Source organism: Nilaparvata lugens, chromosome 7 (genome assembly GCF_014356525.2).
Source record: "Nilaparvata lugens isolate BPH chromosome 7, ASM1435652v1, whole genome shotgun sequence".
Lineage (NCBI taxonomy): Eukaryota > Metazoa > Arthropoda > Insecta > Hemiptera > Delphacidae > Nilaparvata > Nilaparvata lugens.
In genome coordinates, this window is record NC_052510.1 from 31,589,677 (window position 1) to 31,617,150 (window position 27,474).

General features: G+C 34.0%; 2 protein-coding genes across 2 annotated transcripts in view; one reads left to right on the top strand and one right to left on the bottom strand.

Annotated features, from left to right (window-relative positions):
• The first annotated feature begins 316 nt into the window (after window positions 1-316).
• On the top strand, window positions 317-9,101 carry LOC111063217. Its single transcript, XM_039432557.1, has 2 exons — window positions 317-548; window positions 8,103-9,101. Exons 1-2 carry the CDS (start codon window positions 378-380, stop codon window positions 8,871-8,873), a joined length of 942 nt encoding a protein of 313 aa, XP_039288491.1. The 5' UTR covers window positions 317-377; the 3' UTR covers window positions 8,874-9,101.
• An 832-nt stretch (window positions 9,102-9,933) lies between these two features.
• The window catches only part of LOC111050705 (glutamyl-tRNA(Gln) amidotransferase subunit B, mitochondrial), a 29,542-nt gene continuing 12,001 nt past the window's right edge, over window positions 9,934-27,474 (bottom strand). Inside the window, exons 8-10 of the mRNA XM_022337059.2 lie at window positions 26,672-26,808; window positions 12,093-12,219; window positions 9,934-11,070 (exon numbers count right to left, since the gene is read on the bottom strand). Coding sequence (XP_022192751.2) covers window positions 10,834-11,070; window positions 12,093-12,219; window positions 26,672-26,808 — 501 coding nt within the window. The 3' untranslated portion in view covers window positions 9,934-10,833. The remainder of the gene's footprint in view (window positions 11,071-12,092; window positions 12,220-26,671; window positions 26,809-27,474) is intronic.

A 27,474-nucleotide genomic window follows, 5' to 3' on the forward strand; every position in this document is an offset into this window, starting at 1 on the left:
ATAATATGGCAGGGAATGATAAAAGACCCTTTGCGAAACCCGAAAGCTATGGGGGTACAAAGAGTGAAGACTTCAACGAGTGGTTGAAAACCTTCAATAGGGCAGCAAAAATAAATAAGTGGGATGAGGATGATAAAATCTTGTATTTACCCCTCTACCTCAAGAAAACAGCATTGGCAATTTTCGACATATTTTCGGATAAAAATGAAAACGCGACATTTCTTGATGCAGTAGGCCACTTAAAAAGTAAACTTGTAGACCCTGTTCATGAAGAGACAACCAGACAAAAACTCGAAAACAGAAACAAAATACCAACAGAAACATACACAGAATACACAGCAGATATAATAAAACTTTGTCACATTCTTGAGCCTCAAATGTCAGAGAAAAGAATAGTAGGATATGTTTTGAGAGGCTTAGACGTAGGAGCATTGCAACATGTTGCTTTCATGGACAATGCATCAGTTGAAGATTTAGAGAAAAATCTCGCCAAATATGAAAGATCTCGCTTCCTTCTAGACAAAAAGTTAGGAATGCATAATGCTTCAATCGAACAGCCTGTCCAAAAAATAAATGTAGTAGATACTTTGGAGAAGAAATCGAACGATCTGAGTATTGTGGTGAAAAATTTGAGTAGAAATGTAGGTCAATCACAAAATCCCAATCCTAATAGACAGTTTGGAAATAGGAGCGGAAACTTTTCCCCACACGAAACAAATCAGAACAACTTCCAAAGACAACCTTATTCAAACAATAATAATTACAATGATCGCGACAGAAACACACAATCACATAATCCTAATCCTAATAGACAGTTTGGAAATAGGAGCGGAAACGTCTTCCCACACGAAACAAATCAGAACAATTTCCAAAGACAACCTTATACAAACAATAATTACACACAATCAACATCAGTCAATTACAGGACACCAATCAACCCTAATAGGACTAGATTCTGTACATACTGTAAGAGGAATAATCACTGGAAAGACGATTGTTTTTTCTTATCAAAAAACTCGAATACAGGATCCCGAGCCTAGACGAATCGGATATGAACTTGGGATCCGGATTTGAAAAACAAAGCGCTGAATTTCCATTTGATAATTATTCTCCAAATTCAATTGATAAAGAAGAAATCACATGTAATATAATATCTTCTGTATCAATGAAAGATGAACAATCCAAAGCGATAGAATTTGTCAGGCAGTTTTTTCTCAATGCCAATAATAATCAGTTATACTCAAATGAAAGTGAAATTAATTGCTCTAACGAAATAGAAAGTGAAACCAACTTCAAACAGCTATTGTCTTCCGAAATGCATGCTCAGCACGAACTTGGAATGAATGGATCATTGACTAAAGAGAGAAGAATTCAAGTCCCAGTACTTAGTATTAATGGAAAATTCAAAGGAAAAGATGTATCAATTACCATTGACACTGGTACGAACGTAAACATAGTTCAAAAAAATCTTTTAAGTAGCGATGATCTAAAACATTTGAAAAATAGTAGTATTGCTTTATCGGTAGCTAATGGTTCATTAATGCCGATCACAGGAATGATCTCGAGTGAAATTCAAATACATGACAGGAAATTCGAAGTAAATTTAGTAATTTCTGAAGACTTACAGGCTGATATTATTGTTGGAAATTCCTTCTTCTCAAAATATAAAATGAAATTAGATTATGAGAATAACATCATTTCAATGACCGATAATGGTAAAATAGTCGAATTAGACATGGATAAAGAGTGGATTTGTACATTAAATAGATTACACAACGATTCTGAAACAAATATTACAAAAGAAGTCTGCATACCCAATCCCGTAAATTTCGTCAAATGTGCTCTTGAAACAATAATCCCCGCTCAAAAAGACGTGAATGTCAAAGTCAATCTAACACAAAAATTGCTCAAAGTATCCCATTTTACTCCAAATGAATCGTTATTACATAATAAAAATTGCATGTGCTTTGGAATGAGGATGATTTTGAAACAAACATGAGTGAAATTAGAATTTTGAATCTAGGAAGGCAAGATATAAGATTGTTGCATGAAACTATTATTGGTGAAATTGAAGGAGAAGTTTGTAATTACGACGAATCTGTTTCATTAGTAGACTCTGTTCTATTCGATGGAGGGGGTTGTGAAATAGATATTAATAAAGATCTTACACCAGAGCAAAATTCCAAAGCGAAAAGACTCATCAATAAATACAAACACCTATTTTCAACAAACGAAATTGATTTCGAGGAAGCGAAATTACCCGAATACAAGTTCAAACTTACAGATTACACACCCATTGCTAAGTCACCGTACAGATTACCTATCGCTCAAAGAACAGAAATAGACAGACAAGTAGAGTTATTGATAAAAGCAGGAATAGTTTGTGAAACCCAGAGTCATTATGCTTCTCCCGCATTTTTAGTTACTAAAAAAGACGGTGGATTCAGATTGGTTGTAGACTATAAAATGTTGAACGAGAAAATATTACCGGATAGATATCCCCTTCCCCTTCTTCAAACAATTTTTGATTCTCTTGACAATTCGGATTACTTTTCCACCCTAGATATCAGACAAGCATTTTTCCAACAGCCATTACACGAAGATTGTCGAAAATATGTAGCATTTGCAACTCATAAAGGGCTGTACACGTTCAAAAGACTACCTTTTGGTCTTAGAACATCTCCAAATGCTTTCCAACGAGCAATCAACCAAGTATTCAATGATTATTTGTATAGAGGAGTTTTGATTTACTTGGACGATATCATTAGCTATGGAGAATCATTTGATAAGCAATATCAACAGCTCGAGAAAACCTTGAAAAGATTGCAAGACGTAGGACTAAAATTGAATACATCTAAATGTCACTTCTTCTACCGAAAAATTAAAGTACTTGGACACACTGTCTCAAAGGAAGGGATACAACCCGCTTCCGAAACCTTGGAAGCTATCGAAAAATACCCTATACCCAAAACTGTCAAAGATGTCAGAGCATTTCTTGGTCTTAGTGGATTTTACCGAAAATTCATTCAAAACTACGCTATAATTGCAAGACCCTTAACAAATCTGATATCTAAAAATAACGAGAATAAACCAATCACTTGGGAAGAAGATCAGCAGAACGCATTCTCGGAAATAAAAAGCAAACTTTTATCACAACCCGTACTTCATCATTTTAATAATGATAAGGAGGTAGTGGTACACACAGATGCTTCTCGAGTTGGAATAGGGGGCATTATCTCGCAGCCTGATGACAATGGAAAATTACATCCAGTAGCTTTTGTTTCCAGAAAACTGACAAAACATGAAGAAAATTGGGCAGTAGGAGAGATTGAACTTCTATCAATAGTGTATTGTGTAAATTATTTCAGACAATACTTAATTGGCCGATTGTTTACAATCTACACAGATCATGCTAGTTTACAATACTATAAAACTTGGAAAAACCCCAGTATTCGAGTCAGTAAGTTACTTATGAAATTAACGGAGTTCACGTTCGATTTGAAATATAAACCAGGAGCCCAAATGCACGTACCTGATGCTCTGAGTAGATATCCACTAGAGAAGGATATAACTGATCTCACAAAGGACGAAAACTACAATATATTCGAAATAGAAGAAATAGACATAAAGACTTTACAGAAAAATGATGAGAGTATAAGAAAAATATATGATGCAATACGAAACCCTAATCATAGTGATACAGCTACGATTAGAAAGGCGAGAAAATACACGATCGAAAAAGACATTGTCTATCTGAAGAAATTTGATGGGCATACCAATCAATTGAAACTTCTCGTACCCCGATCTCTTATCAATAAAATCCTTGAAACATTCCATGATGATTCCTTAACAGGTGGACATACCGGCATTTATAAAACCCATGAGAAAATATCATCGAAATATTATTGGGAAAATATGTATGAAAACATTGCGAATTATGTAAGATCATGTAAAAATTGCCAAGAGAGAAAAACCCCTACTACGAAGCCTCAAGGTTTCTTATCACCCATCAAGTGTGATAGTAAGCCTTTCTCAAGTATCATGATGGACTACATCGGTCCGTTAGAGAGCTCAATGGGCTATTCATACATTCTAACGATTGTTGACTTAACGACCCGATATATTTTACTGAACCTTGTAAACACGCCGACGCAAATAATACCACTAAATGCTTATGGAAATTAATATACCGATTTGGCGTTCCAAAAGAAGTTCGATCCGATAGAGGTACACATTTTGTAAATAAAAAAGTCGATGACCTTATGGTTGAGCTTGGAATCAAACACATATTAGGATCATCAAGTCACCACCAAAGTCAAGGTCTGGCCGAAAGAGCCAACCGGACAATTCAAGAGATGCTAACAGCTTACGTAGCCGATAATAGGAAATTGTGGGTACAAATGCTGCCGAAAGTTTTATTCGCATACAATACTTCGAAACAATGCTCTTTGAAATATACACCTTTTTTCTTATTGCACGGTTTTGAAGCCACTACTCCTTTAGATTTGAAAATCTCTCCCGAAAATGACGACGTCACTTATCATTTAGACGCGAGATTAGCAAATCTTAAAGAAGTGCGAGAACAGATACCATCAATCTTATCAGATGCACAAGAAAAACAGAAATACTATTACGATAGGAATAGAACAGATTGCATTTTTGAACCAGGAGATTTAGTTATGGTCCACGATCCTGATGTAAGACAAGGACAGTCTAGGAAATTAGTCAAAAAATATTCAGGCCCATATGAAGTAGTAAAGAAAGTAACAGATGAAGTCTATGAGATATTTCTTCCGCTACGAGGTACTTATAAAAATGTAGCTTTTCATGTAGATAAATTGAAAAAATATTTCATACGAGATCCCATCAACTGTTCTTGATATATATTAATAATATTTCCCGGCTCAATATTACAAGCAGGATATTCCTATTTGCTGACGATACAGTGGTTATTTCTACAGGTAGGGAATGGGAAGAAGTTTATGAAAATGCCACTAAAGATCTTTCCAAAATAAAAAACTGGTTTGACCATAATAACCTCACTGTGAATCTTGGCAAAACCAAGTACTTGCCAGTTGTTACAAGAAACCAACCAGACCCAGGGCTGAGACAGGTGAAAATGCACTCATGTGGGGATGTTGGATCTTTATCATGTGCTTGCGGGGTAATTGACAGAGTGGATCAATATAATATCTGGGGGTCATTTTTGACCATCAGCTGAGTTGGGCACCACATATGCAGTGTGTCAAGCAAAGGCTACGACGGATGCTGTATGGTCTATCTCAGTTGAGCCAAGTACTTGATACCAGATTAAGTAAAAGAGTATACCATGCTTATGCACAGTCAGTGTTACAGTATGGTATCATTGTCTGGGGAGGGGTGTCATCTGCTAGCCTGGAGCCTCTCTCGGTTACCCAGCGCACCATTATAAAAAACATTCTTAAAAAAGAACCCAGATATCCCACGTCGCTGTTGTTCTCGGACTTCCCTGTGCTCAACTTAAGACAACTGTATATTAAAACACTTCTCACATATATCAGGAAACACAAAATAGAACTACTCAGCAATATTCAACATAACTATCAAACTCGACACAGAAATAACCATGGATATTCAACACCTCAATTATATCACGGAATAGAACTTAGGTCTCCTCACTATCTAGCACAAATCGTCTATAGAAATTTGCCCAATGATATCAGGGAGGCTGAGAGCTGCAGCGATGTGGTGTATAAAAGGAAGCTGTTTAAATGGTTGATTGGCATAGGTTGGGCTGGAACCGAGGGCTTACTTCATTCCTATGCTTCTTAAATCTCTACAATTTAATAAATAAATTGTCACAGTCTTGAGTCCTCTTGCTCTTTTTTTAGCTCTTTCTTTCCATTTAAGCACTCTTCACAAATGGTCACAAAAACAGTGGTAGGGAAGTGCAATAGTCTGTAGATTGCACTCTATCATACTAGCATATATGTTAGGTTAACTTAGTATTATGAATGTATATTATTTTGCTTATAACTATTTCAAACTTAATTTACTTTTTGTTATATTCTTGCTCATAGGAACTCTCCCCCATTCACAGATGTATAGTCTTCTTGGGGGATTCCACTTTTCAATAACGTTACAAGTTTAAATAAAATATTAAAGTAATTTATCTTTATATTTATTGCTTTATTGTAACTTAACTATATTTACAAAATTGTAATTTCATGTGGAAATAAAATTGAATTGAATTGAATTGAATTGAATTAAGTGTTTATTGTTCTATTGTCTAACTGTATTCTTTATTCCAGCACTTTTCTTTATGCTAGCAATTATACCTCGCTCATCCTAAATCTTTGCCTTTCATTAATTTAAAAGACAATTGATGAGAAGAAATCGAGATGAAACATTCATGTAATTTATTTATTTTCCAAATCATTGAAAAACAATATCATGCTTACAACTGAATTTTTAGAGAATTTTGTTTGTGAGATCAGTATTGACTTGTGAAGCGATCAAATCCATTTTCTCACGACTAGATATCGAGATGATTCTCAAATCACAATAGTATGCAGTTTTCAATCAATCAATTAATTAACAATGAAATATAATTGAGCTCTGATAGACAATTTTACTAGACATTCTAACGATGACTCATTATTAAAAGATGTGAATTGTTCTCACGTTTTTGTTTATGAATGAATGCTATTTGAAAATCATCAAATACGATTTATGCTTGAATATTATTTTCTTGACTCGTATGTAATAAAATGTTTCTCTTTTTCAGAAACGGATGATTCTTGATATAATAATTTATTTATTATAAGATTATTTATGTGAAAACGTATATTTTAATAACAATATTATCTGTATTGATGTTAATGAAATAATCAATTCCAGTAGGTGATTACGATTGGAATATAAGAAATAGCTATTAATTTGACCATTTACATAATCTATTTGTAGGGTTTTTGGGGATTTTACTAGTAATTATTGTTTATAAAATTGATATCTTATACGAACTGTTCATTGATAGATTAATATAGAGTACTAACTGATATAATATTTTTAAAATGAATACCATAATACTTTGTTCCTTAGCATTTGTAGAAATATGTTGTACGGTATTGTCTCAAGAAATTTCTCTTTTTCACGGAGCTCTATTTAAAGAAATTCACAATGTAGTATTTTACGAGTCCACAGTTCCAATAACATTCAGTATTCCTAGGTCAAATCCTTTATTTGTTATGAGGAACCTTCTGAGTACTCCTTTAAAAATTGACTCATGTCCTTTCCCTTCCCCATCGGAGTGTGCAGTATTTGATCAGATTCATCGAACGGAGCTGCAACTTCTACAACTACAAGACGGCATTTACATTGGCAGCGATGACGACAACACTCCAGCTGAGAGCGAAAATCGACTACCACGCCGCGAACGCTCTATCGATACGATCGGGGCGGTCCTAAACTGGTGTTGCGGAGTAGCTACCGACGAAGAATTGGGCGCATACGTGAAAACCGAAACCGACATCACTTCTCATCTCAGTAATCTTCAAGACTTCGTTCACGCTGAACATGTCGAATTGATAGACAACACACGCAAGACGAACGGCATGGCAGAGAACGTGAAGAAAGTATTGAACAACATGAAGCATGACCTTATTCTTTGGCAAGAATCATTCACCCAACAGAATAAGTTTCAGAAAGGGAATACTACAACCGATGTACTGAAAACACAACTGAGGACTACTATTTTCATGTATATGATGACTCTATCTAACAACTACAATGAAATCGACATGAGATGCTACAATCAACAACTTTCTCATCACGTCATTTCAAAAGAAGACCTAAACAATCGACTTCAAGAACTCGAAAAGAAAATAAACAAGAGAAACTTCACCATATCAACAAAAGACAACGATAAAATTCGAAACTTGAAACTAACATCCTGCAGAAAATCCGACAACGAACTATTGGTTACCCTCAAAATACCAATAAAGAAGAAAAATTCAACTATTTCATTATTCCACCTGCAATCTATCCCGCTTCATTGGAATGGTCATACCTGCCGTTTGACCTCCCAACATCACCTGATACTTAGAGAAGAAAATAAACTGCAAATCCTGTCAGATGACGAAGAAGACGATTGCCAGTTCAAGCAGAAAGGCCTCTGCTTGATTCCGAGGAAAAAGATGTCGAACTCCGCCACCCAAGCCACTTGTCTCCACCTTCTAACATCAGAAGCAGACGTATCGGAGCTACGAGAAGTCTGCAAATTTGATTGTAAAGCAACTGACAATCAAACCCTAATCACTCGCCTACGAGAAGACACCTTCCTATTCCACAACACCGGCAAAAAGACGACAATTCGCTGTAAAAACTCAACAACTGAGGTCCCAAGCAACAGTCCAGGAACCCTATCACTCCACATCCCTTGCAACTGCGAACTTCAAGACGACAACGGCGACGTACTGATAAGCACTCTTTATCCTTGCGACTCCCGTTCCCATCCTTCTCCAGCTATTAATAACTTAATTCCTCACATGTGGACAAATTTATCTAAATTGAACATCCCAATTTTTAAACATGAGACTCTGCCTCAGTACTTAAACCTTTCGGAAATCTTAAATGAAAATTGGCACTTGAATTTTTCAAAATTTGAAGAGCACAACTCATTCTCAGAAGACATTTTCCATCATGTTGAAATGCCAAATAACTTTGATTTGTTAGGGGTGAACAATAAACTGATCATTTATATTATTATTGTCTGGCAAACACTGATAACTGTTATATTCTTGTATTTATGTCTTCAAAATTATATTAAGAAGAAAGCAAATCAACTGAGAGTCCCGAAACGTACTCCAATTGTGGACTACCCACAGGAGCTTTAAGAATATATTGTGTTTTAGTAAAGTAGTATGTAATGAAATCATTAAAATAATGGGTTAGGATATAGGAAACTATGCAAATAATAATTACTTATTCACTATTATTGTATCCATTTACTCTTTTATGCTATCGATTCAAATATTTTCCCAGATTAGAAGATAAACTATTTCAATTATTATTATTATTCTTATTTTCAAGGTCCACAATATTATTTTGCTTACTCGAATACTATTCGGACTTGATGTTTAATTTTTGCATTATGATTCAATTTTATTACTTTCGTAGATTTTGTAGGTTTAATTTTATTCATCAATATAATTGAAATTTTTTCCATTCAATTCTTATTCAGATATGAATGTATTGAATTGTTGATTTGAAGTTGATTGATGTGTTAGGCTAAGTTTGATTTTTTTGAAAAACGCACCTTTTCCTATAATTTTTTCATATTATCGCTCTTATAGCTTTAAAAAATCGATGAAAAATTAATGCTTAACTTAGGTTTGTAGAGCAATATCATCAATTTGATGCCAAAAATGTCCTATTTGTTTTGCCTACTGGCAGGTCTTTTATTATCCATTGACGTTTCCTTAGAGATTTTATGTTGAAACCATTATTTTTTATTCAACTTAAACTAATATATTATTTAAAAATCCAGTAGTCACACTGGTCCCCGGTGATTTTTTGGGGTGCTTTTGTTTGTCTTGTCTTCACTCCATGACTTCCACATTCTCAGATCCTTCCATTCTACAATTTGTAAGTGTGCTATACATTGTTATGTTAACTTCCTAAATATTTCCAGTCATATCCGACTCGGAAACATTTAAACCGAAAGATGCACTGCTGCTTGGAGGACTGAAGGATCTTTGCAACGACTGGCTTCACTGACTTTTTCAACATATTATTTAATAGATACATTTTAACCTGTCCAATAGCAATATTCTTGAACGTGTTTGGGAACATTCATACAAGAATGAGAACAACATGGTCTTGTGAAATTATACTTAGGTATTATAAACCAAAGGAAGAGCGATGTTCTAAAACAATCAATAATAAAAATCTGTGTCCTGTTTCTCATTAAATTTTAATTGGTGAAATTAAGTTATCTGGAAACAATTAATTAGGTTATTGATTTAAATAAATAGATCTATTCCTGTCCCAAGTGAATTATAATATGAAAATCTCAACACTTCTCAATACTAATAACCGAAACATAACTATCGCATTAATTTAGTAAATTTTTGAACAACTTTGTATAAATCTATCGTTCACCATGGGTTCAGGAGCAGAGATTCTGGGCAATAAATTGGAGCGATCATTGTAAGTAATAAGAGGTCTCTCTGTTGCATATCCATACTTTTTCACTATAATGAAATAAAACTTGAATTTTAAAAACTCTTATGAAGTGAAAATGCACTTACTATTGGTAGTGACGATCGTTTCGACCTGGTGTGGGTTATCATCAGACTGTCCGTCTGTTGTCCGTCTGGCAGTCTGATGATAACCCCACCAGGTCGAAACGATCGTCATACCAATAAAAAGTGCATTTTCACTTCATTAGTGTTTTTAAAATTCAAATAAGAGGTTTTATAGTCAAGTTTAGTTTGATGAGTATTAGGTATGTACATTTTCTATCTCAATCTTCTAGAGTTTTCTATGAAAATTATCATTCAATGATCCAGGACTCAACTCAGAGAACTATCAGTGTATTTTGTATTATAATATTAAATAATATACATGATACGAATTAATTTCTAGTACTAGTGAGTCTTCTTTATGCTTCAGCTCTGACAAAAAGCAAACAAATAATAAATCATAGATCCCATTATAGGTTTAGAAAGAAGTGTCTCACTGGAATCTATTGCAAAAAGTTCTACATTCAAATACTGAGTACCTAATGTTCGAGAGAGAAGCTTTCATCCCACCATTTTGACTCATGAAACATTATCAATTAATTGTTGGCAACTAAAGTTGACTCAATACTTCTTTAAGAATAACTTTGGTTTTCTTGAGATCAGCTTTACCTTCTGTAAGCTTAAAGATATTATCCATCAGATTTTGTACTAGTCTATCTTTTGTTTTTTCATTTTTCTTCTTCCGCAATTTGATGATAATATCAGAATTGTTTTCAATGCAGTCCACACAAATTTTCTTCAATTCCGTCTCATCCACAATCTGATACCAGTTATTATTTTCAACGATCTGAAAAAAACAAGATTTGAATTATGATATGTGGCCGACATCTATTTTACTAGAGATTTTTAATTTCATACTCATTGTGTCTACTATCTACACCTGTTTTTCATGAAAATACGATCTAAAATATACGATTTTATTGAAAAAATAATATAAATTTAGGTTTTATTATTGTATTTGTTCCTTTTTTCTGAGGGTGATGCCCACATGAGCTCTAGGCTTGTGCGTGGGTAATGAGGCGGATGATAATGAGAGAGATGAATGGACCTACAGTTTTAGGTGGGTTCCGAAGTGATTTTAAAACTCATGAATCATATTCAGAGGAGTTGGCTCAAGCGGTCACCCTTGATACTTTCATAGGGAAAAAGCTCGTCCGAATTATCATGTAGTTTTCGTTTGGAAATAAGAAATGATCCCATTTGTTCTTGAACATACTTCTATAGGTGCTTCTATAGGTCTGTATTTTTACAGAAACGGTAAGATAAAGATATAAAAAGCTTGGCATCAGTTGATTAAAAGTGAATTGCTCATGTTCGCAGCGCGTATATCTGTACGCACCTTAATATGACTGTCATGCATGAATTCATACAATTCATTGTACTAGTACATGGTCGAATATTAGGTATGATGAGAGAGTATGGAATATTGGTCTTCAAGTATCTAGTTTAATGTTATGTAGATAAGAACTAGGTGACAAAGTTTTATGTAATTCAAATTTTCAATATATTTTGCTGTTGTCATTGGAGGGTTTATCATAGAATTCTTATTTTTTCTATAGGTTTTTTTATTATAATTGTTTTTCATATAACATTATTTTACTTCTACTCCCTACCTCCACATTGTAGGAATGGATAGTAGAATGTCTGCAATATCTTTAATTTCTAAATGTAGAATATCTGGATGCCTGTAGATGAATATTTAAATAATCTTATCTACCTTGAAATCAATGGAATAGTGAACGCATTTAACTGTCATTGAATATTGTTATTGCCATTGAATAATATATGTTTGAATGATGATAGATTTACCTGAATAGGATTAGACTCATTCCCGTCGATTATTTCTTGTATCAAATTTCTGGCATAGACAAGGTTTATTTTTCTCTCTTGCAACAGGTCTATGATTTCTCCAAGCCTGTCAGCTAGCTTGTCATCACTAGAACAAAAAAGTTATGTACAGTACATTAAATGTAGGAAGGAGCTCATTCCGATAATTTATTCAGTCCAAAACTATGTTCCTGCCAAAATTCAGAAAATGATTTTATTGAATTACCATTTTCATTTTATTGTATCATAATGTTGACTTCTTGAAAACATGAACTACGTACCCTATGAAGTATTAGTTACCCTGATAGCAACAGCCTTATGAGCTGAAATATTAGAAGGGAATGCGTTCTGTACATTCATAATAAAGTATATATAATAGAAAATAATGTTGATAAAGGAAAAAGGAATACAGTAGTTACTAATACAATATAATCTACAATATTATTATTAAACTAAAATCCAAATTAAATGCTGTAATTCACCCCGAAGACTTCTGCTACTGCAAATTGACAACAGGGTGAACAGCTAGATGAAAATTCGATGAGCGCTACTATACAAAATATATTTGTCAGCCCGGGAATGAGCTCTGAAAAAATATGCTGTAATTCACCCCGAAGACTTCTGCTACTGCAAATTGACAACAGGGTGAACAGCTAGATGAAAATTCGATGAGCGCTACTATACGAAATATATTTGTCAGCCCGGGAATGAGCTCTGAAAAAATATGCAGTAATTCACCCCGAAGACTTCTGCTACTGCAAATTGACAACAGGGTGAACAGCTAGATGAAAATTCGATGAGCGCTACTAATCCAAAAATATTTGTCAGCCCGGGAATGAGCTCTGAGAAAATATGCTGTAATTCACCCCGAAGACTTCTGCTACTGCAAATTGACAACAGGGTGAACAGCTAGATGAAAATTCGATGATTGCTACTATTCAAAAAATATTTGTCAGCCCGGGAATGAGCTCTGAAAAAATTCCCGGGCTTACAAATATTTTTTGAATAGTAGCAATCATCGAATTTCCATCTAGCTGTTTACCCCAACGATCTATATAATATATACTAACTGGATAGCGAACTGCATGCTGGAAGAACCGGTCCGGCTGGGCTGAGTGCTCTCCCCACCACAAAGGGGCAAGAAAGGCCCAGCGCTGGAAGGCACCCTTGCTTTTCTTTTGCACTATGAAACCCTTCTTGACAAAAATTCGCTTTATATTCTCAATAATCTTACTTATTGATAAAAAGGAAACTTTGTAGACACACAAAGCATGTAAAAACAAAATATGTAATATTCTGAATTAATATATTTATTTATTAAGCAATAATTAAACACATCATATCATATTTTGTGTTTGCAGTACAAATATCTAGCATGTAATCTACAATTCAATTTAAATAATGAATTATTAATAGAATTATTTATTATTTTACAAAGGCGACTTTCTAAAAGTATTTTAAGCCTAGGTGATGATAATGGTTCTTATTAATGAAATAAATAATATAATCATACTGGTCAATGAAATTTAAATAATTTCACAATTAATATAAAGTTTAATCTATCCAGTTCAATGTACCTATAATCAATTATATATAAATATAAATAACATATATTGCACATTGATAATCTAATAGGATCTCTATCTAATGTAATCTAACTAATCAATAATAATATATAATGCAAACTATATTGTATATTGCACAATGATATAATTTATTGCACAGTATCTATTTTAATCTATGAATCCTGAAATGTAATACAGTATATTATCTTTATAATATGACTGATCACTACACTCAATTATTTCACCCCATAATGTTTCAGAACTTATATCTTCATCAGTCAATTCTTGAGTAATTCTTGAAACTCATAACTGCACTTTGATGATGTGGGTAAAACTGTATGCAGTTGCTCTTTTCCGATGGCTGAATAGTATTTCTAAACATAAGCTTCCTAATTGTCCATTGCAATTGCCTCACGTTTGGATGATTATTGTTCCCATTGGAATTTCTCACACAAGAGAAAAATAGCTCCAAATGGTCTTGGGATAGCTTGTAAGCTAACAAATACTTCAATTCACCTGAGGATAACAATCTATCCCGCAATTTCTTTATGGAGCATATATTTATCAAAAATCCAATTGCAAATGTTTTTCTTGGATGTTCAAGAATTGGAACACCAATTTCCAATTCCAACAAATAGCTAGCAGCTGAAGACAACATTTTGTCATCATACTCTTTATTATTCATTTTAATAGGTCCTTTGAAGTTTTTACGGTTCACGGTTGTTCAAGTAATCAAACAAATGATCAATAATTCTTATGAATTTAACTGTTGGCTTGCTACCAACAAACTGAGGATGATTTTGTGCATCCAGGAAATCGATCGCATCTGCAACACTTGCACTTATAGTTTGAGCTGCAATCCTAACATTCATTTTGCAATTTCTATAAATAATGTGCTTGTCCGACAACTTATTGACAAACCTCAAGCCCTGAGCTTTTTGTAATGTATTAAGATTCAAGATTCTTTATGGCCAGAACAAATTTACATTGCATGAGCACGTCAAAAAACAATAACAATAATACAACACTTGTGAAATAAAAGAGAAATTATGATATAAAATTAAGCATCAAGACAATAGAAATCGTACAATATATGAAAATATTACAATAACAATTTGTCTTAGTTAGAAACAAACTACAATTCATATTAATAATAATTAATAAGTTATTCAGTTTTACCAAAAATTAAAAGGTACATGTTGCATAATGAGCATTGATTATATTGAACACTGAAGATACTCATCCACCGAATAGTAGGCACTCTCTGTCAATTTATTTTTTAAAATCTGTTTGAATTTATAGATTGGCAGCTCTCTAATTTCTAAAGAAAGATTGTTATAAATTTTGGCTTGTTGAAAAATATGGCTATCTCTTGTCTTGGAGAGTCTTATTTGAGGCAGTGATAGATCATTGCCACGTCGGGTGGAGTAAGAATGATTGGCTCCCAGACGCGGAAAAGATTCTATATTCATTTTAACATATATTAAGGTATGAAGAATAAAGAGAGAAGGAAACGTTAGAATTTTCAGACTTCGGAAACTTTCCTTGCAAGACTCTCTGTTCCTCAAGTTATTCAATACTCTCACTGCCTTTTTTTGCCAAATAAAAACCTTTGTTGCATGACAAGAGTTGCCCCAGAGACGAATTCCATAGGAGATGAGGGATTGGAAAAGTCCATAATACACGAGTAACAAAGATTCAGCATTCAAAGACAACTTGAGTCTCCTAAGAAGAAAAACAACTCTTGAGAGTCTCCTGCACAAACTCAAGATATGAGGCTCCCAACCCAATCTTCTCTCCAATGTAAAACCCAACAGTTTGACATTATTCTTGACATTAGTATCCTCAGGCGGAGCCCTAAGGGAGAAGCATATATATTCAGTCTTACTCTCATTAATGACTAGATGATTTGATTCAAACCATAATTTTGCAGAGTTAAGGGCTCCCAACATCTTAGATTTAACTTTTTCATAATTTTGGTCAGAGGATATCAATGTCGTGTCATCAGCATATAAAACAGATAACGTTGGAATGTTACAATACAGATCATTAATAAAAATAAGAAAAAGAAAAGGGCCCAAAACAGAACCTTGTGGGAAACCTGACACAACATCTCTAAAGCCAGAACATTTACTATTAATAACAACCATTTGCTTCCGATCAGATAGGTATGATTTTATCAGCTTCAGCTCATTCTCTCTCACTCCATAGAAGTAGAGCTTGTCATAAAGGATATCAAAGGGTAAACAATCAAAAGCTTTGGTGAGATCAATTAAGGCTGCTGCTACTATGTTTTTATTCTCAAAGTTTTGGAGGACAAAATCAACAATTTTTTCAATAGCCATGACAGTACTGTGGTTGGGACGAAAGCCATGTTGATGTTCATACAATAAGTCATTATTTACAAAGTATTCATATAATTGCACGACAAGACATGATTCAATAACTTTTCCAAGAATAGGGACAATAGCAATGGGTCTGAAATTTTCTGGTTTGCTCGAGTCACCCTTCTTAAAAATTGGAGTGATATTTGTGTATTTGAAACATTTAGGAAAAACACCGTCCTTGAGCACTTTGTTTATTATGAAAGTCATTGGATCTATCAGAGTGTCACTAACTGCTTTTATTGTGAAATTAGAGAGACCAAAAACATCTTCACTTTTCGAGAGGCTGAGATTGGCCATAACCTGCTTTACCTGTTTACAATTGACTGATTTCCATTTGAAACCTGAGGTAGGAATAGGCTTATGAAAGTTCACCAATAGGTCAGAATGTTGCACTTCTCCATTTTCCAAGCCTGTTCTACATTTAGAAGATTTTACTGTCAGAGACACATTGACAAAATAATCATTGAGATCATCGGGAGCTATTAAAATTTCATTTCTTGGTTTGATGGTCCCAGACTCTTTTTTGGCAATCTTCCAAGCCATTCTACATCTATTTTTAGCCAATTTAATCAAATTATCATTTTCTAATTTTTTCGTGATTTTAATTTGTTTATTGTATTCTTTCTTATAATTCGAAAATCTCAATTTGTCATCTATGTCATCAGTGAATTTCCACTTGTCATACAATAGGAGTAAATAATCACGCATGGCTTTTAATTCAGCATTGAACCATTTATTAGAGCTGGGGATGTACTTGGTATTTTGTTTTGTTGGTTTTTTATATATGAGCGGGCATATTTCATTGAATAACGTAGACAATACAGCCACAAGAGTTGAGGAGGAGAAATTCGCATCCGCTATGCTATATAGTCCAGACCAGTTAATTTGTGATAAGCACTCTTTGAAGTTACTAATTTTTTCCTCGTTCATCAGTCTTACAAATGTACCTTGACTTTTTTATATGGTCCATCTCTCTTTAATTTATTCATTCTAATCTTCAGCCAGACTCCTGCGTGGTCGGAAATAATATCTTGCGGCAGTAAGGATACCTGTTGAGAGTCAAAGGGAATGTTCGTGTGGATGCTGTCCAGACATGCATTAAAGCGGGTTGGACTTTTGTTTGTACTGTACAGATTAAATGATCTTAATACTCCCAGAACCTCTGAAATTTCTCTACTTTCATCATCTAAAAGATTCACATTCAGGTCACCAGCTACAGCAAGCCAATCATTCTTTTTGAGATGTTTTCCATTGAGATGCGTAAGAAGATTCTTTAGTTTTTCTACGAAAGCTTTAAAATGTGATTCCGGTGAACGATAAATGCACAGGATAACCAGGTTGGACTGAGGCAATCTTACAGCCGATGCCTCGCAAATACTATCTAGGCAAAATTGTGAGATGTCAATACATTTAAATGGTATTCCTATTTTCACAAATATAGATGAACCACCATATGGAGATTGCCTGGCATAAAAATTGGCTAGCTCAAAACTTTCAGGCACATAATAGTCAACTTCTTCTTTACAGAGCCAATGCTCATTTAGACAAACTACGTCAGCAGGTTTCGAGTTAAGGACAGCCTCCAATTGACCAAGCTTGTTTCTAAGTGATCTGATATTAAGTAGACAGATATTCATGTCACATTGAGAAAAAGAAGCTCTCTCTTGAGCCTTGTCGTTATTTATTCGTTTAAATCAGTCAATGAGACATTTTCTCCACACCTTCTAGAAGCATCTACATAGCCAAGTGATGAGTTCAATTCATCGGTAACCGAACGAGAGACTAAAGTTGCTGGACTAGATACTATGTGGTCGGTACATGATTTGTCTTTTGTTTCTTGACTCGCCAATGGAGAAACTTTTTTAGAATTACAGGGCTGGCATGAGTGTGAAAGTTTGACTCTTCGAAATGTTTCAATGATTCTGTCTGCGATAATGTTCTTTCCTATTGCGTTCAAATGTAACCCATGTAGGGTGTGAAATCTTCTTCCCAATTTATTCATATCCAATATTTCAACGTTACTGAATTCACTGGCAATTGATTCGATCTTATTATTGGTGTCACATATGAGATTATTGATATGTGAGATCGGAGGGAGGTCGTGCCTATGTGGAATATTTGCAAGTAGGATTCTAGTACATGTCAGCTTTGGGAGTAGACTATTTATCGAGCTCAGTAGATCATTATTCCGTGTAGCACCATCAATATCATTTGTACCGCCCATTATTACCATCATGTCATTGTGAGATAGATTTTCACCTTCATTCACACACTCCGAAGTCACTTTGGAGAATTTAGCTCCAGGCTTTAGAATACTAGAGAGACGACAACTAGATTTACTTGAAATTAAATCGCTCAATCTTCTGCCATGGCTGTCAGCAAATAGTTTTATAATACCCTGTGTTGCATGATTGAAGCTTTTAGTGTTTGAGGATTTTTTATTCTTATTTTTCAATACCTGCGGGAAAGGAGGCTCAGAAGTTACTCTTTAATTTTTTATGGAGTTCATTTCTTTGATTTTATTTTTTAGACCGCATACAGTCTCTTTTAGCTCATCAATTTCTTGCAATAAGGAGTTAATTTTGTCAAATTTGGATCTTAATTCATTCCCCCAAGTCTTCAATTTCTGTGTGGAGGAGATTGTTATTCTCATTTAAAATTTTTATTGTATTTTCTCGAAGATGTATTATATCCAACCCATCGCAGTCAGGCTTACATTTCTTTGTTGACAGATTGTAGCACGACTCAGTTTGAGTGGCAATGCTTTGAAAATCATATTGTTTCTCAGTAGTTGTTGTTGGCAAGTCTTCGATACTCGGTTCAGTCTGAGTTCCATAATCAATAACGTATTCATTGATCTCAGTCTGAATTCCGCGATCAACAAACGACACCTCACCTGGATTTTTACTCTCTGTTTGAGATCCACAATCGACAACAGATTTATCTATAAAGCTCATTAATTTTATATCGTTGTCAATCGATCTTTGTATTGCCGCGTCCCATTCAGATCTCAACTTTTTAATTTCACTTTTTAGTGTCATATTCTCCATCTCAAGCCTATTTATATTTGTGGAGCAGGAAAATTTGGAATTCTCAACGCATTTAGGTGAGGAACACCTTTCTGTATTTACAATATTTAAACCTATGCTTTCTATTAGCGAAAAGGAGTGATTATGAGTAATCACACGGTCATTCTCAGAAAACTGCTCGTCATTAGGGGTGTAGTTGATTTCATTAGCTCCCACACTCACAATCTTCTTACTACTAGAGTCAGTATCCAACTCAGAAGGAAATACTCTTTCTTCCTTGTCAATGATCGGTGTCGAGCATGCGACAGAGTAATCTAACTCATTGTTACTTAGATCTACATTACAATCTGGAGCAGAATGATTATGAGAGATAGGAGGCTCAATAACTCTGTATACAGACCCATTTGTTTTGAGAGATGCTTTACATTTCTTATTAAGACACCGCCATCTAATATCATCCAAAGCAGTTGGTGTTGATTTCCTAAAAGAGTACTTCTTGTACACTAGTTTTGGGTTGCCCTGACTGGTGACACCAAGAGAAAAATTACTCATCTTACTTACCAAATAATAGAAAAAATAATAATAATGATAGAAGTAATAATAATACTAGTACCAGTCCAGAGTTATATACTGTGTTGAATGAATAATTATTGTGGAAGGCTATTATCAATGGAGATAATCTTAATTACACCTGTTATGATATTCAATGATATAATGCTATGATAATGAATTTGATGACAGCGAAACTCAAAAACCGTATAACTGTACGATATTAAAAAACCTCAATGAATAATAAACATGACAGATACTTTTATTCACCAGATATAGGTAAGGTTTTAATTCAAAAGTGTTCAATCATTTAGTTGAAGAACCGTGAAAGAGAACAATAGAAATCAGTAATGATGATAATGATAGTCTAAGCCCTGTCGACAATCCGTAGATTCATTCTTTGTGAAGAGGAGTCGGGTTTTCTGAGATAAGAAGATACCGGTACACGTAGATCTATCAAAAGGCCCCACTCAACGCCGAGATAACAGCAAGGGTGAGAATTTCACAGAGGATGACTCCGTTGCCGACACGCTGCTCAGATCAACAACAGTATCATTGATCAATGCTGCCGATAAGTCACCACTAGCTGCTACAACAGCTAAGCATCCGTGCAACGGTTGAAGTTCCAGATGAAACGGGAACCGCAGAGGTATTGAGCACTCCTCAGTGTAGTCCCAATTCAGAAGTTTGTTTCTTAATAGTGACAGTTCTATGAGAGAAATTTTAAATCTTTACGTTTACAACAGGGTGGTCAAAGTTGATTAAGCAAGATTAAATGCATCAAAAACTGGCTTTCTCCATAGTTTTATGGATTCTCTATGTACCTGAAATCCACAGTACCATCCGGTGACTCAATCTTCCTCAAATCAGCTAAGGCATTCCTACATTTAATCATATGAGCGGGGTCCAACATAACACAAATATCATAATCCAAGTCATTGATTCTGAAATATGGTTTGTTTGGGAATTCGCAACCAAGTTTTTTCATAGCACTTATGTTAGTGCTAGCTCTATCGAAAGTCACATTTTGGACTGTTACACCTACTTCTCTGAGCTTACTTATTGCAATTCTTATAAGTTGGGAAAGACTTACTGCATTAAGTTTATTTATATAGAAAAATCAAATTACTGACTTGAAATGCCCCCTCAGTGCAAGAAAAAAATAATAGTAGAATAAGAAGAATGAATAGTAATAATAATATGAAACGTAGTAATATTGAATGAATAGGTAGAATAATGGTACTTCAATCTACATAAAAGAATAAATATATTCAACTTACTGATAAAATGAGATATCACTTCCTTTCTTAAATCTGTTGGTGCAATTGTATGCAGAACATGTAGCAACCATCGTATAAGGTGCTCGACATTTGGAGCTTTAATGAAAGTTATTAATGGTTCATAGGACTCCGGCTGGCAGTAGGCTACTCATATGCCCCTTTGTGGAGGGGATGGCTGAAAAGGCGCCGGACCGTTTCTCGGCTGGCAAAGCCTACTCTGTTCGCTATCCAGTTAGTATATATAAATCGTTGGTTTACCCTGTTGTCAATATTTGCAGTAGCAGAAGTCTTCGGGGTGAATTACAGCATTTAATTTGGATTTTGGTTTAATAATAATAATAAATTCATTAGCATTTGAATAATTGCAATATCTCGTAATTTCCATAATCTACAATAGACTAATGTGTTCTATCTTCATTAGGAATTTATTGATTTTGTAGAATAGATGTTAAACCAAAATATTGTATAAGCTAAAATGTAATTTGACAATTAGTCCAGGAAATGAATGCTCAAAAAAGGGTATAGAGGGAAAAGTATGGAAGACGATTTTTGACCCCGCAGTTCTATTTTTTAGGGTAGTGAGGAGGTAAACATATCAAAAGTCCCTACCCCTACCCACTGTGCTAAGGGGGTGGGGGTGATTCAAAGGTACCATTTTTTGGTTTCGGAAGACGATTTTTGACCCCGCAGTTCTATTTTTTAGGGTAGTGAGGAGGTAAACATATCAAAAGTCCCTACCCCTACCCCCTGTGCTAAGGGGGTGGGGGTGATTCAAAGGTACCATTTTTTGGTTTCTCGCATATAACTAGAAAATTATGCATTCCTTAGACATGACTATTCTATAAGAAATTAAAGCTTACAAAATTTCCTACAATATTTATCTAACAAATTTTTTTATATCTCTTTCACTTTTCGAGATATCCGCTCTAAAAGATGTGACATTTTTGAAAAAAAAACAATTTCCTTCAATTTTTGCTGTTTTGCTCTTATAACTTTTTGAATATCGATGGTAAAAATCCATGCTGATCATGAGCTTATAGAGCATTTTTAATGTTTCAGGGCCTACAACTCTCCACAATGCACCGTAGAAATTAATGCTTACCATAGATTTGTAGAGCTTTGTTTTCTCTTCAATTTGATGTATTATTTCACTACTTAATGTTTTCCTTCTATTGTTATAGCTGATTCAATGTGGGGGGTGAAGTTTCAATTTTGTAACAATTGATCACTTGACAATGAAATTTGAGTCTGGAACATCTGGTACACAATTTTTGACTTTGTAGCATAATGAAGACTAGTTAGGAGGTAAACATAGCAAAAAAACGAATCTCTAGCCCGTCTATTGAATGTATGGAACTGTTAAGTTGACACTTGTTGCAGAGTTGAAAAATTCACCCCCACATTGAATCTGCTATAACAATAGAAGGAAAACATTGAATAGTGAAATAATACATCAAATTGAAGAGAAAACAAAGCTCTACGAATCTACGGTAAGAATTCATTTCTACGTTACATTGTTAAAGAGTTGTAGGCCATGAAACATTAAAAAATAGGATAAAAAGCTGTAACAATTTCACACCTTTAAGAGCGTATATCTCGAAAACTGTTGGAGATATCACAAATCACCACAGAACAAATATTGTAGAGAATATATCGAGCTTCATTTATGAATAGTTAGTAATGTCGGTTGAACGCATTTTTCTCAAGATATGAGCGTGTAAGCAAAACATTTGAAAATGCAACTTTTATACCACCCTCATCCCTTTAGCACAAGGGGTAGGGATGGGGACTTTTGATATGTTAGCTCCCCAACTAGTCCTAACATGCTGCGAAGTCAAAAATTGTGTTCAAAACATTCTCTCCAAATTCTTTTGTCAATTGGTCTATTTTTGCATAACTGAAGATCTCACACTCAACATTAAAGCTGCTACAACAGTCGTGGGGATGAGCGTAAACTTGTGAAATTATAAATCAAATTGAAGAGAATTTGATGCTCTATAAGCTCATGATCAGCATGGATATTTACCATCGATATTCAAAAAGTTATAAGAGCAAAAATAGCAACAAAATTAAGGAAAATGTGTTTTTTCAAAAATGTCACATCTTTTAGAGCGGATATCTCGAAAAGTGAAAGAGATATAGAAAAAGTTGTGAGATAAATATTGTAGGAAATTATGTCTATAATTTCTTAAAGAATAGTCATGTCTATAGAATGCATAATTCTTGAGTTATATGCGAGAAACCAAAAAATGGCACCTTTGAACCACCCCCACCCCCTTAGCACAGGGGGTAGGGGTGAGGACTTTTGATATGTTTACCTCCTCACTACCCTAAACAGAAATTCGGGGTCAAAAATTGTCTTCCAAACTTTTCCCTCTATAGCACTTCGTTGAATGGGCTGAATGTATGATCGATAGAGCTATTATTACACTCAACTCAATTCAACACATTCAATAGTTATTTGTGCAACTAGTGCGCAAAGTGCCACTTTGCTGCACCGAAAGAAACTTTCACGCACGAGCCGGAAATGTCGGAAACACGCATGAGTGCGGAATGAACCAGAATCCCTGTCTTTAATATTGATCCAAACAACCTACAAAACATCTATATATTTTACCATACCCTATCACCCAGAAATTTTTACTTTTACAAACTTATAACACTTTTTAAATGTAATTTTCAGTATAGATTTCTTGCTCCTGCCGCACCTTACAACTTGAGATTTCCATTAATATTCCTAGTCCCCAGATTCAATAATGTATACGGCAAAAGATCCCTCCACTATGTTCTTCCCTACTTATTCAATAGACTTCCCCAAAATATTCGAGACTACACTAAAAAGGACATAATGATGTATCTTAATATTAAAGCAAACACACTAAACTTATAATTTATTATATACTTAGATTATCTATAATATATATTATTATTATTGTTGTTACTATTATTTGGCTACACAATTACCAGCGAGTTTTTATATTTTTTCTAAGTTCTGGCTGGCTGAAATTCTATTTTTCTCATTGTTGACACTGCCGCCTGCCTCAGCGATGAAATGTTTTATCAAGATAGTGTGAAACAATCCTTCTTTCTATTTTTCTTCTTAGTTTTCATACTTTTCAGTTGATTTTTCTTATTCAACAAACTTTGTAAAGTTATTTTTTAGTTTATACTTTCTTGTTTTTATTACATTACATATTGTCTTTTTCTTTATTTATTTCGAACTTCGAATGTCATAAAAATTCCTAGTAAACTTACCTAATTATGTTCTTAATATTGTTTTTGTGATTGGGCACCCGCCGAAAAACCTACAGGTTTGGCAGGACCCTAAATTGTTTTTTTGAAATTGTGAATAAAATTTGATTTGATTTGAAAAAAAAAATGATGGTTTCTTGAGTGCAGCAAAGAAACTTTGCGCATGTATTGCACATTAAATTTTTCCTACAGTTACCATAGAATGTGAAAAGTCAGTAATAGACGGTGAACATGTCCTATACCAAATAAAATGTTTGTGCAAATCTTTGGTATTTTTAATGCTTATAATAAATATTGCAACTATTCCACAACAGAATTATTTCAAATTCAGTCTAAATGACAATAGAATGAATATTATAAAGTTATATGAGATTCAATTATAATAATACTTCATCTACAAGAAGTCATCAAGTCTAGAAATCGCCATATCACTTGTCTGGATAATATATGTATTTTGAGCCATCAATGAGCCTCACAAACGTTATACTTCACCCGTGACTAACAGTTTAATATTCTCCTATCCGAAAACACAAAAGTTATGCAGCAAAACTTTGCTTATACTTACTTATACGGTGCCCATTAATTTGTTTTATTGATTAATTTGTCTATGCGATCAAAGCTGTAAGCTTATGGTTTAATTTTTCTATTAATGTAAATAAATAGATAAGTTAATAGGCCCAGGACTAATCAAGGATTAGGCTAGTGATCAGCCCTCAGGACAAACTTAAGTTTAACCTGACCATTCTATGAAATTTTCATGTGAACTATTTATTCCAGTTCCAAATATCCTCAAGTTTGAGTCTGAATGATATATTATACACAATTAGTGTAAGAATATAATTTCTGCTTGTTTTTTCTTGTAAATACATTAGTAAACATGTCAATTTGGCCTTTATGCTTTTCTGGCTAAGCGCCCAGTAGCCGCATGAAACGTATAATTAAGGTTACACTGCATTATTTAAAACGTGATTAAATTATATTATATAGACATTACATTTACCTGAAATGCTTAACTTCAATCATTCAAGTCACTGTTGAGTAAACAGGATATTGTAAATCCAGTGTTTTTGATTACGGTATTCAATAACATCTATTCTGTATTCTGTTTCTAATTCATCAATGGCATTCATTGAAGCTGTTCTTCGAAAATGTGAGTAGAGATGTTTCGGGGTGTTGAAGAACTGAATAACTTTTTTGAAGTGTAAATATTTATGTTTCAAGCCTAATGGATACATTATTGTTTTGAATATAAATTACAATCACAACCTTAGTATCAGTAACAAGAGTAACCTAACCACAAAAGTAAATAAAGATATAAAACTACTTGATTCCTTGATCATGAAAATGGTTGATAAATGTTTCAAATGTCTTCCAGTTAAAAATATAGGCATCTCACACATGAAAAATCGTTCATGATAACTTGAATAGAAGTAAAAAATATTGATATTGAATACTATCAAAACTTCTTGTTTATTTACTGTTTGTTATTCAATATCACGCTTTTATAATCAGCTGTTTTACAAAAATTTCCAGCCAGCAACATTATTCAGGTTTACCAACATTTCTTTTACTTTGCCGCACTCAACCTTCATAAAACGTGTTAACTATTTCTATTTTTCCTACAGGTACCTTGGAAAGTGACCATTTCTGCACTGATTGCAGGCCGCAAAGAATCACTTTTCCGCTCTAGTGCACAAAGTATTACTTTGCGTACTCTTTATACTTTGCGTATTATCTTTTAGCCATCCCAATCAGTTGTTGACACTGTTGGCATGTATTTTGAATGCGAATTTGTTCTATCTATATTTTTTCTGATATTCAAATAAATAGAAATGAGAACTCATTAAATTATACATTTTGAATTTTATTAATTATTCATTATTTCAAATAATATTTTTTTCATTCATAAATTGATTGGTTGAAAATTTTTTTAGAAATTAAGATTTTCTCAAAATTATTCAAATTTTTAAATTAATTGGATCAATTTAATTTTTAATTTGAATAAATTATCGATTATTAATTTTCAATTGGATTATCAAGTTTAAAATAAATTAAAGTTGTTATTTATAACAAAATTATACAGACAGACATTTGTTGGATTTCAGCCATCATTTTACCCATAATCAACCACTTTTCATATTCAATGGTAACTGTAGGAAAAATGTTATGTGAAATACGTGCGCAAAGTTCCTCTGCTGCACTCAAGAAACCATTCCGCCCTCGCCTACGGCTCGTGCTTAAACGTTTTTTTTGGTGCAGCAAACTGTCACTTTGCTCACTAGTTGCACAAATAACTATTGTGTTGTTATGTTGCAAATTTGGAATGCGACAAAGTGTTTGCCGCACTCAAATCTACATTCCCGCTCTGGGTGTGGTAATAAGGTATTTTGCATATTGATGCGGGAATGAGCACTTTTTCGGGTAACTGTAGGAAAAATAATATAACATACCATAACATGTGCCAACTTTGTAGGAGAGGAAAATTAATTTTTAAATTACCATTGATCCAATGTGATTTCTTCACGATTGATGAAGGCAAGTAATTCGACAGTTATTAGATGCGCAACTTTGGTGGCACTGCGACTTGGTTTCCTGGTCATCATCCTCTCAAACAGCAATCGCAAACTGCTAACATTCTGTCAATCACAACTATTATTCTGTAGATATTTGATTTTATATAGTTCAAGTATTTGATCAAGTTCTACGAGCCCTCAACAAGAATAACCCTAAAGCTGAAATAGCTATAGACTATAGTAAAAATGAACTTCTAGTTTATGAGACCTAAAAAAATTGAATTTGAAAAGAAATGTAGCTATAGTCTTATAGTAATTGATAAACAATTAACTTTTAGTTTATGAGCTCTGAAAAAATTGAATTAAAAAAACAATCGACTCTTGGCAACTGGCAATGCTATAAGTAATGGTAGGTATAAGTAGTGTAGGGAAGAATTGGTGGGGATGATAGGGTAGGGGGTTGGTGGATGTGCTAGTTGGACGGAATTTTCGAATTGCGATCTATTTTGTCAAAAATTTCTCATTCCACACACTTTTTGACAAAATAGATCACAATTAAAAAAAAACCACCCACCAAATAGCACATCCACAAACCCCCCACCAATTTCTCCAGCTACACTCCTTACCACACATAGTCTCGACACAAGTAGAGTCAGTTTCTTTAGTCTGATGAAGACCCAGGTCGCCAGGTCGAAACGATTGCCACTACTCAAAGTAAGTGTTCTTACCACTTCACAAGTGTTTTTATTTCAAATCCAATGTTAAATTAATAGTGAAAACTTCTAAGAT

Coding starts and splice junctions, on each gene's coding strand:
- LOC111063217 (XM_039432557.1), top strand. CDS start 378: ATGTCAGAGAAAAGAATAGTAGGATATGTTTTGAGAGGCTTAGACGTA. Junction 549..8,102: donor TAGGAATGCATAATGCTTCA/ATCGAACAGCCT, acceptor AATAAACTGCAA/ATCCTGTCAGATGACGAAGA.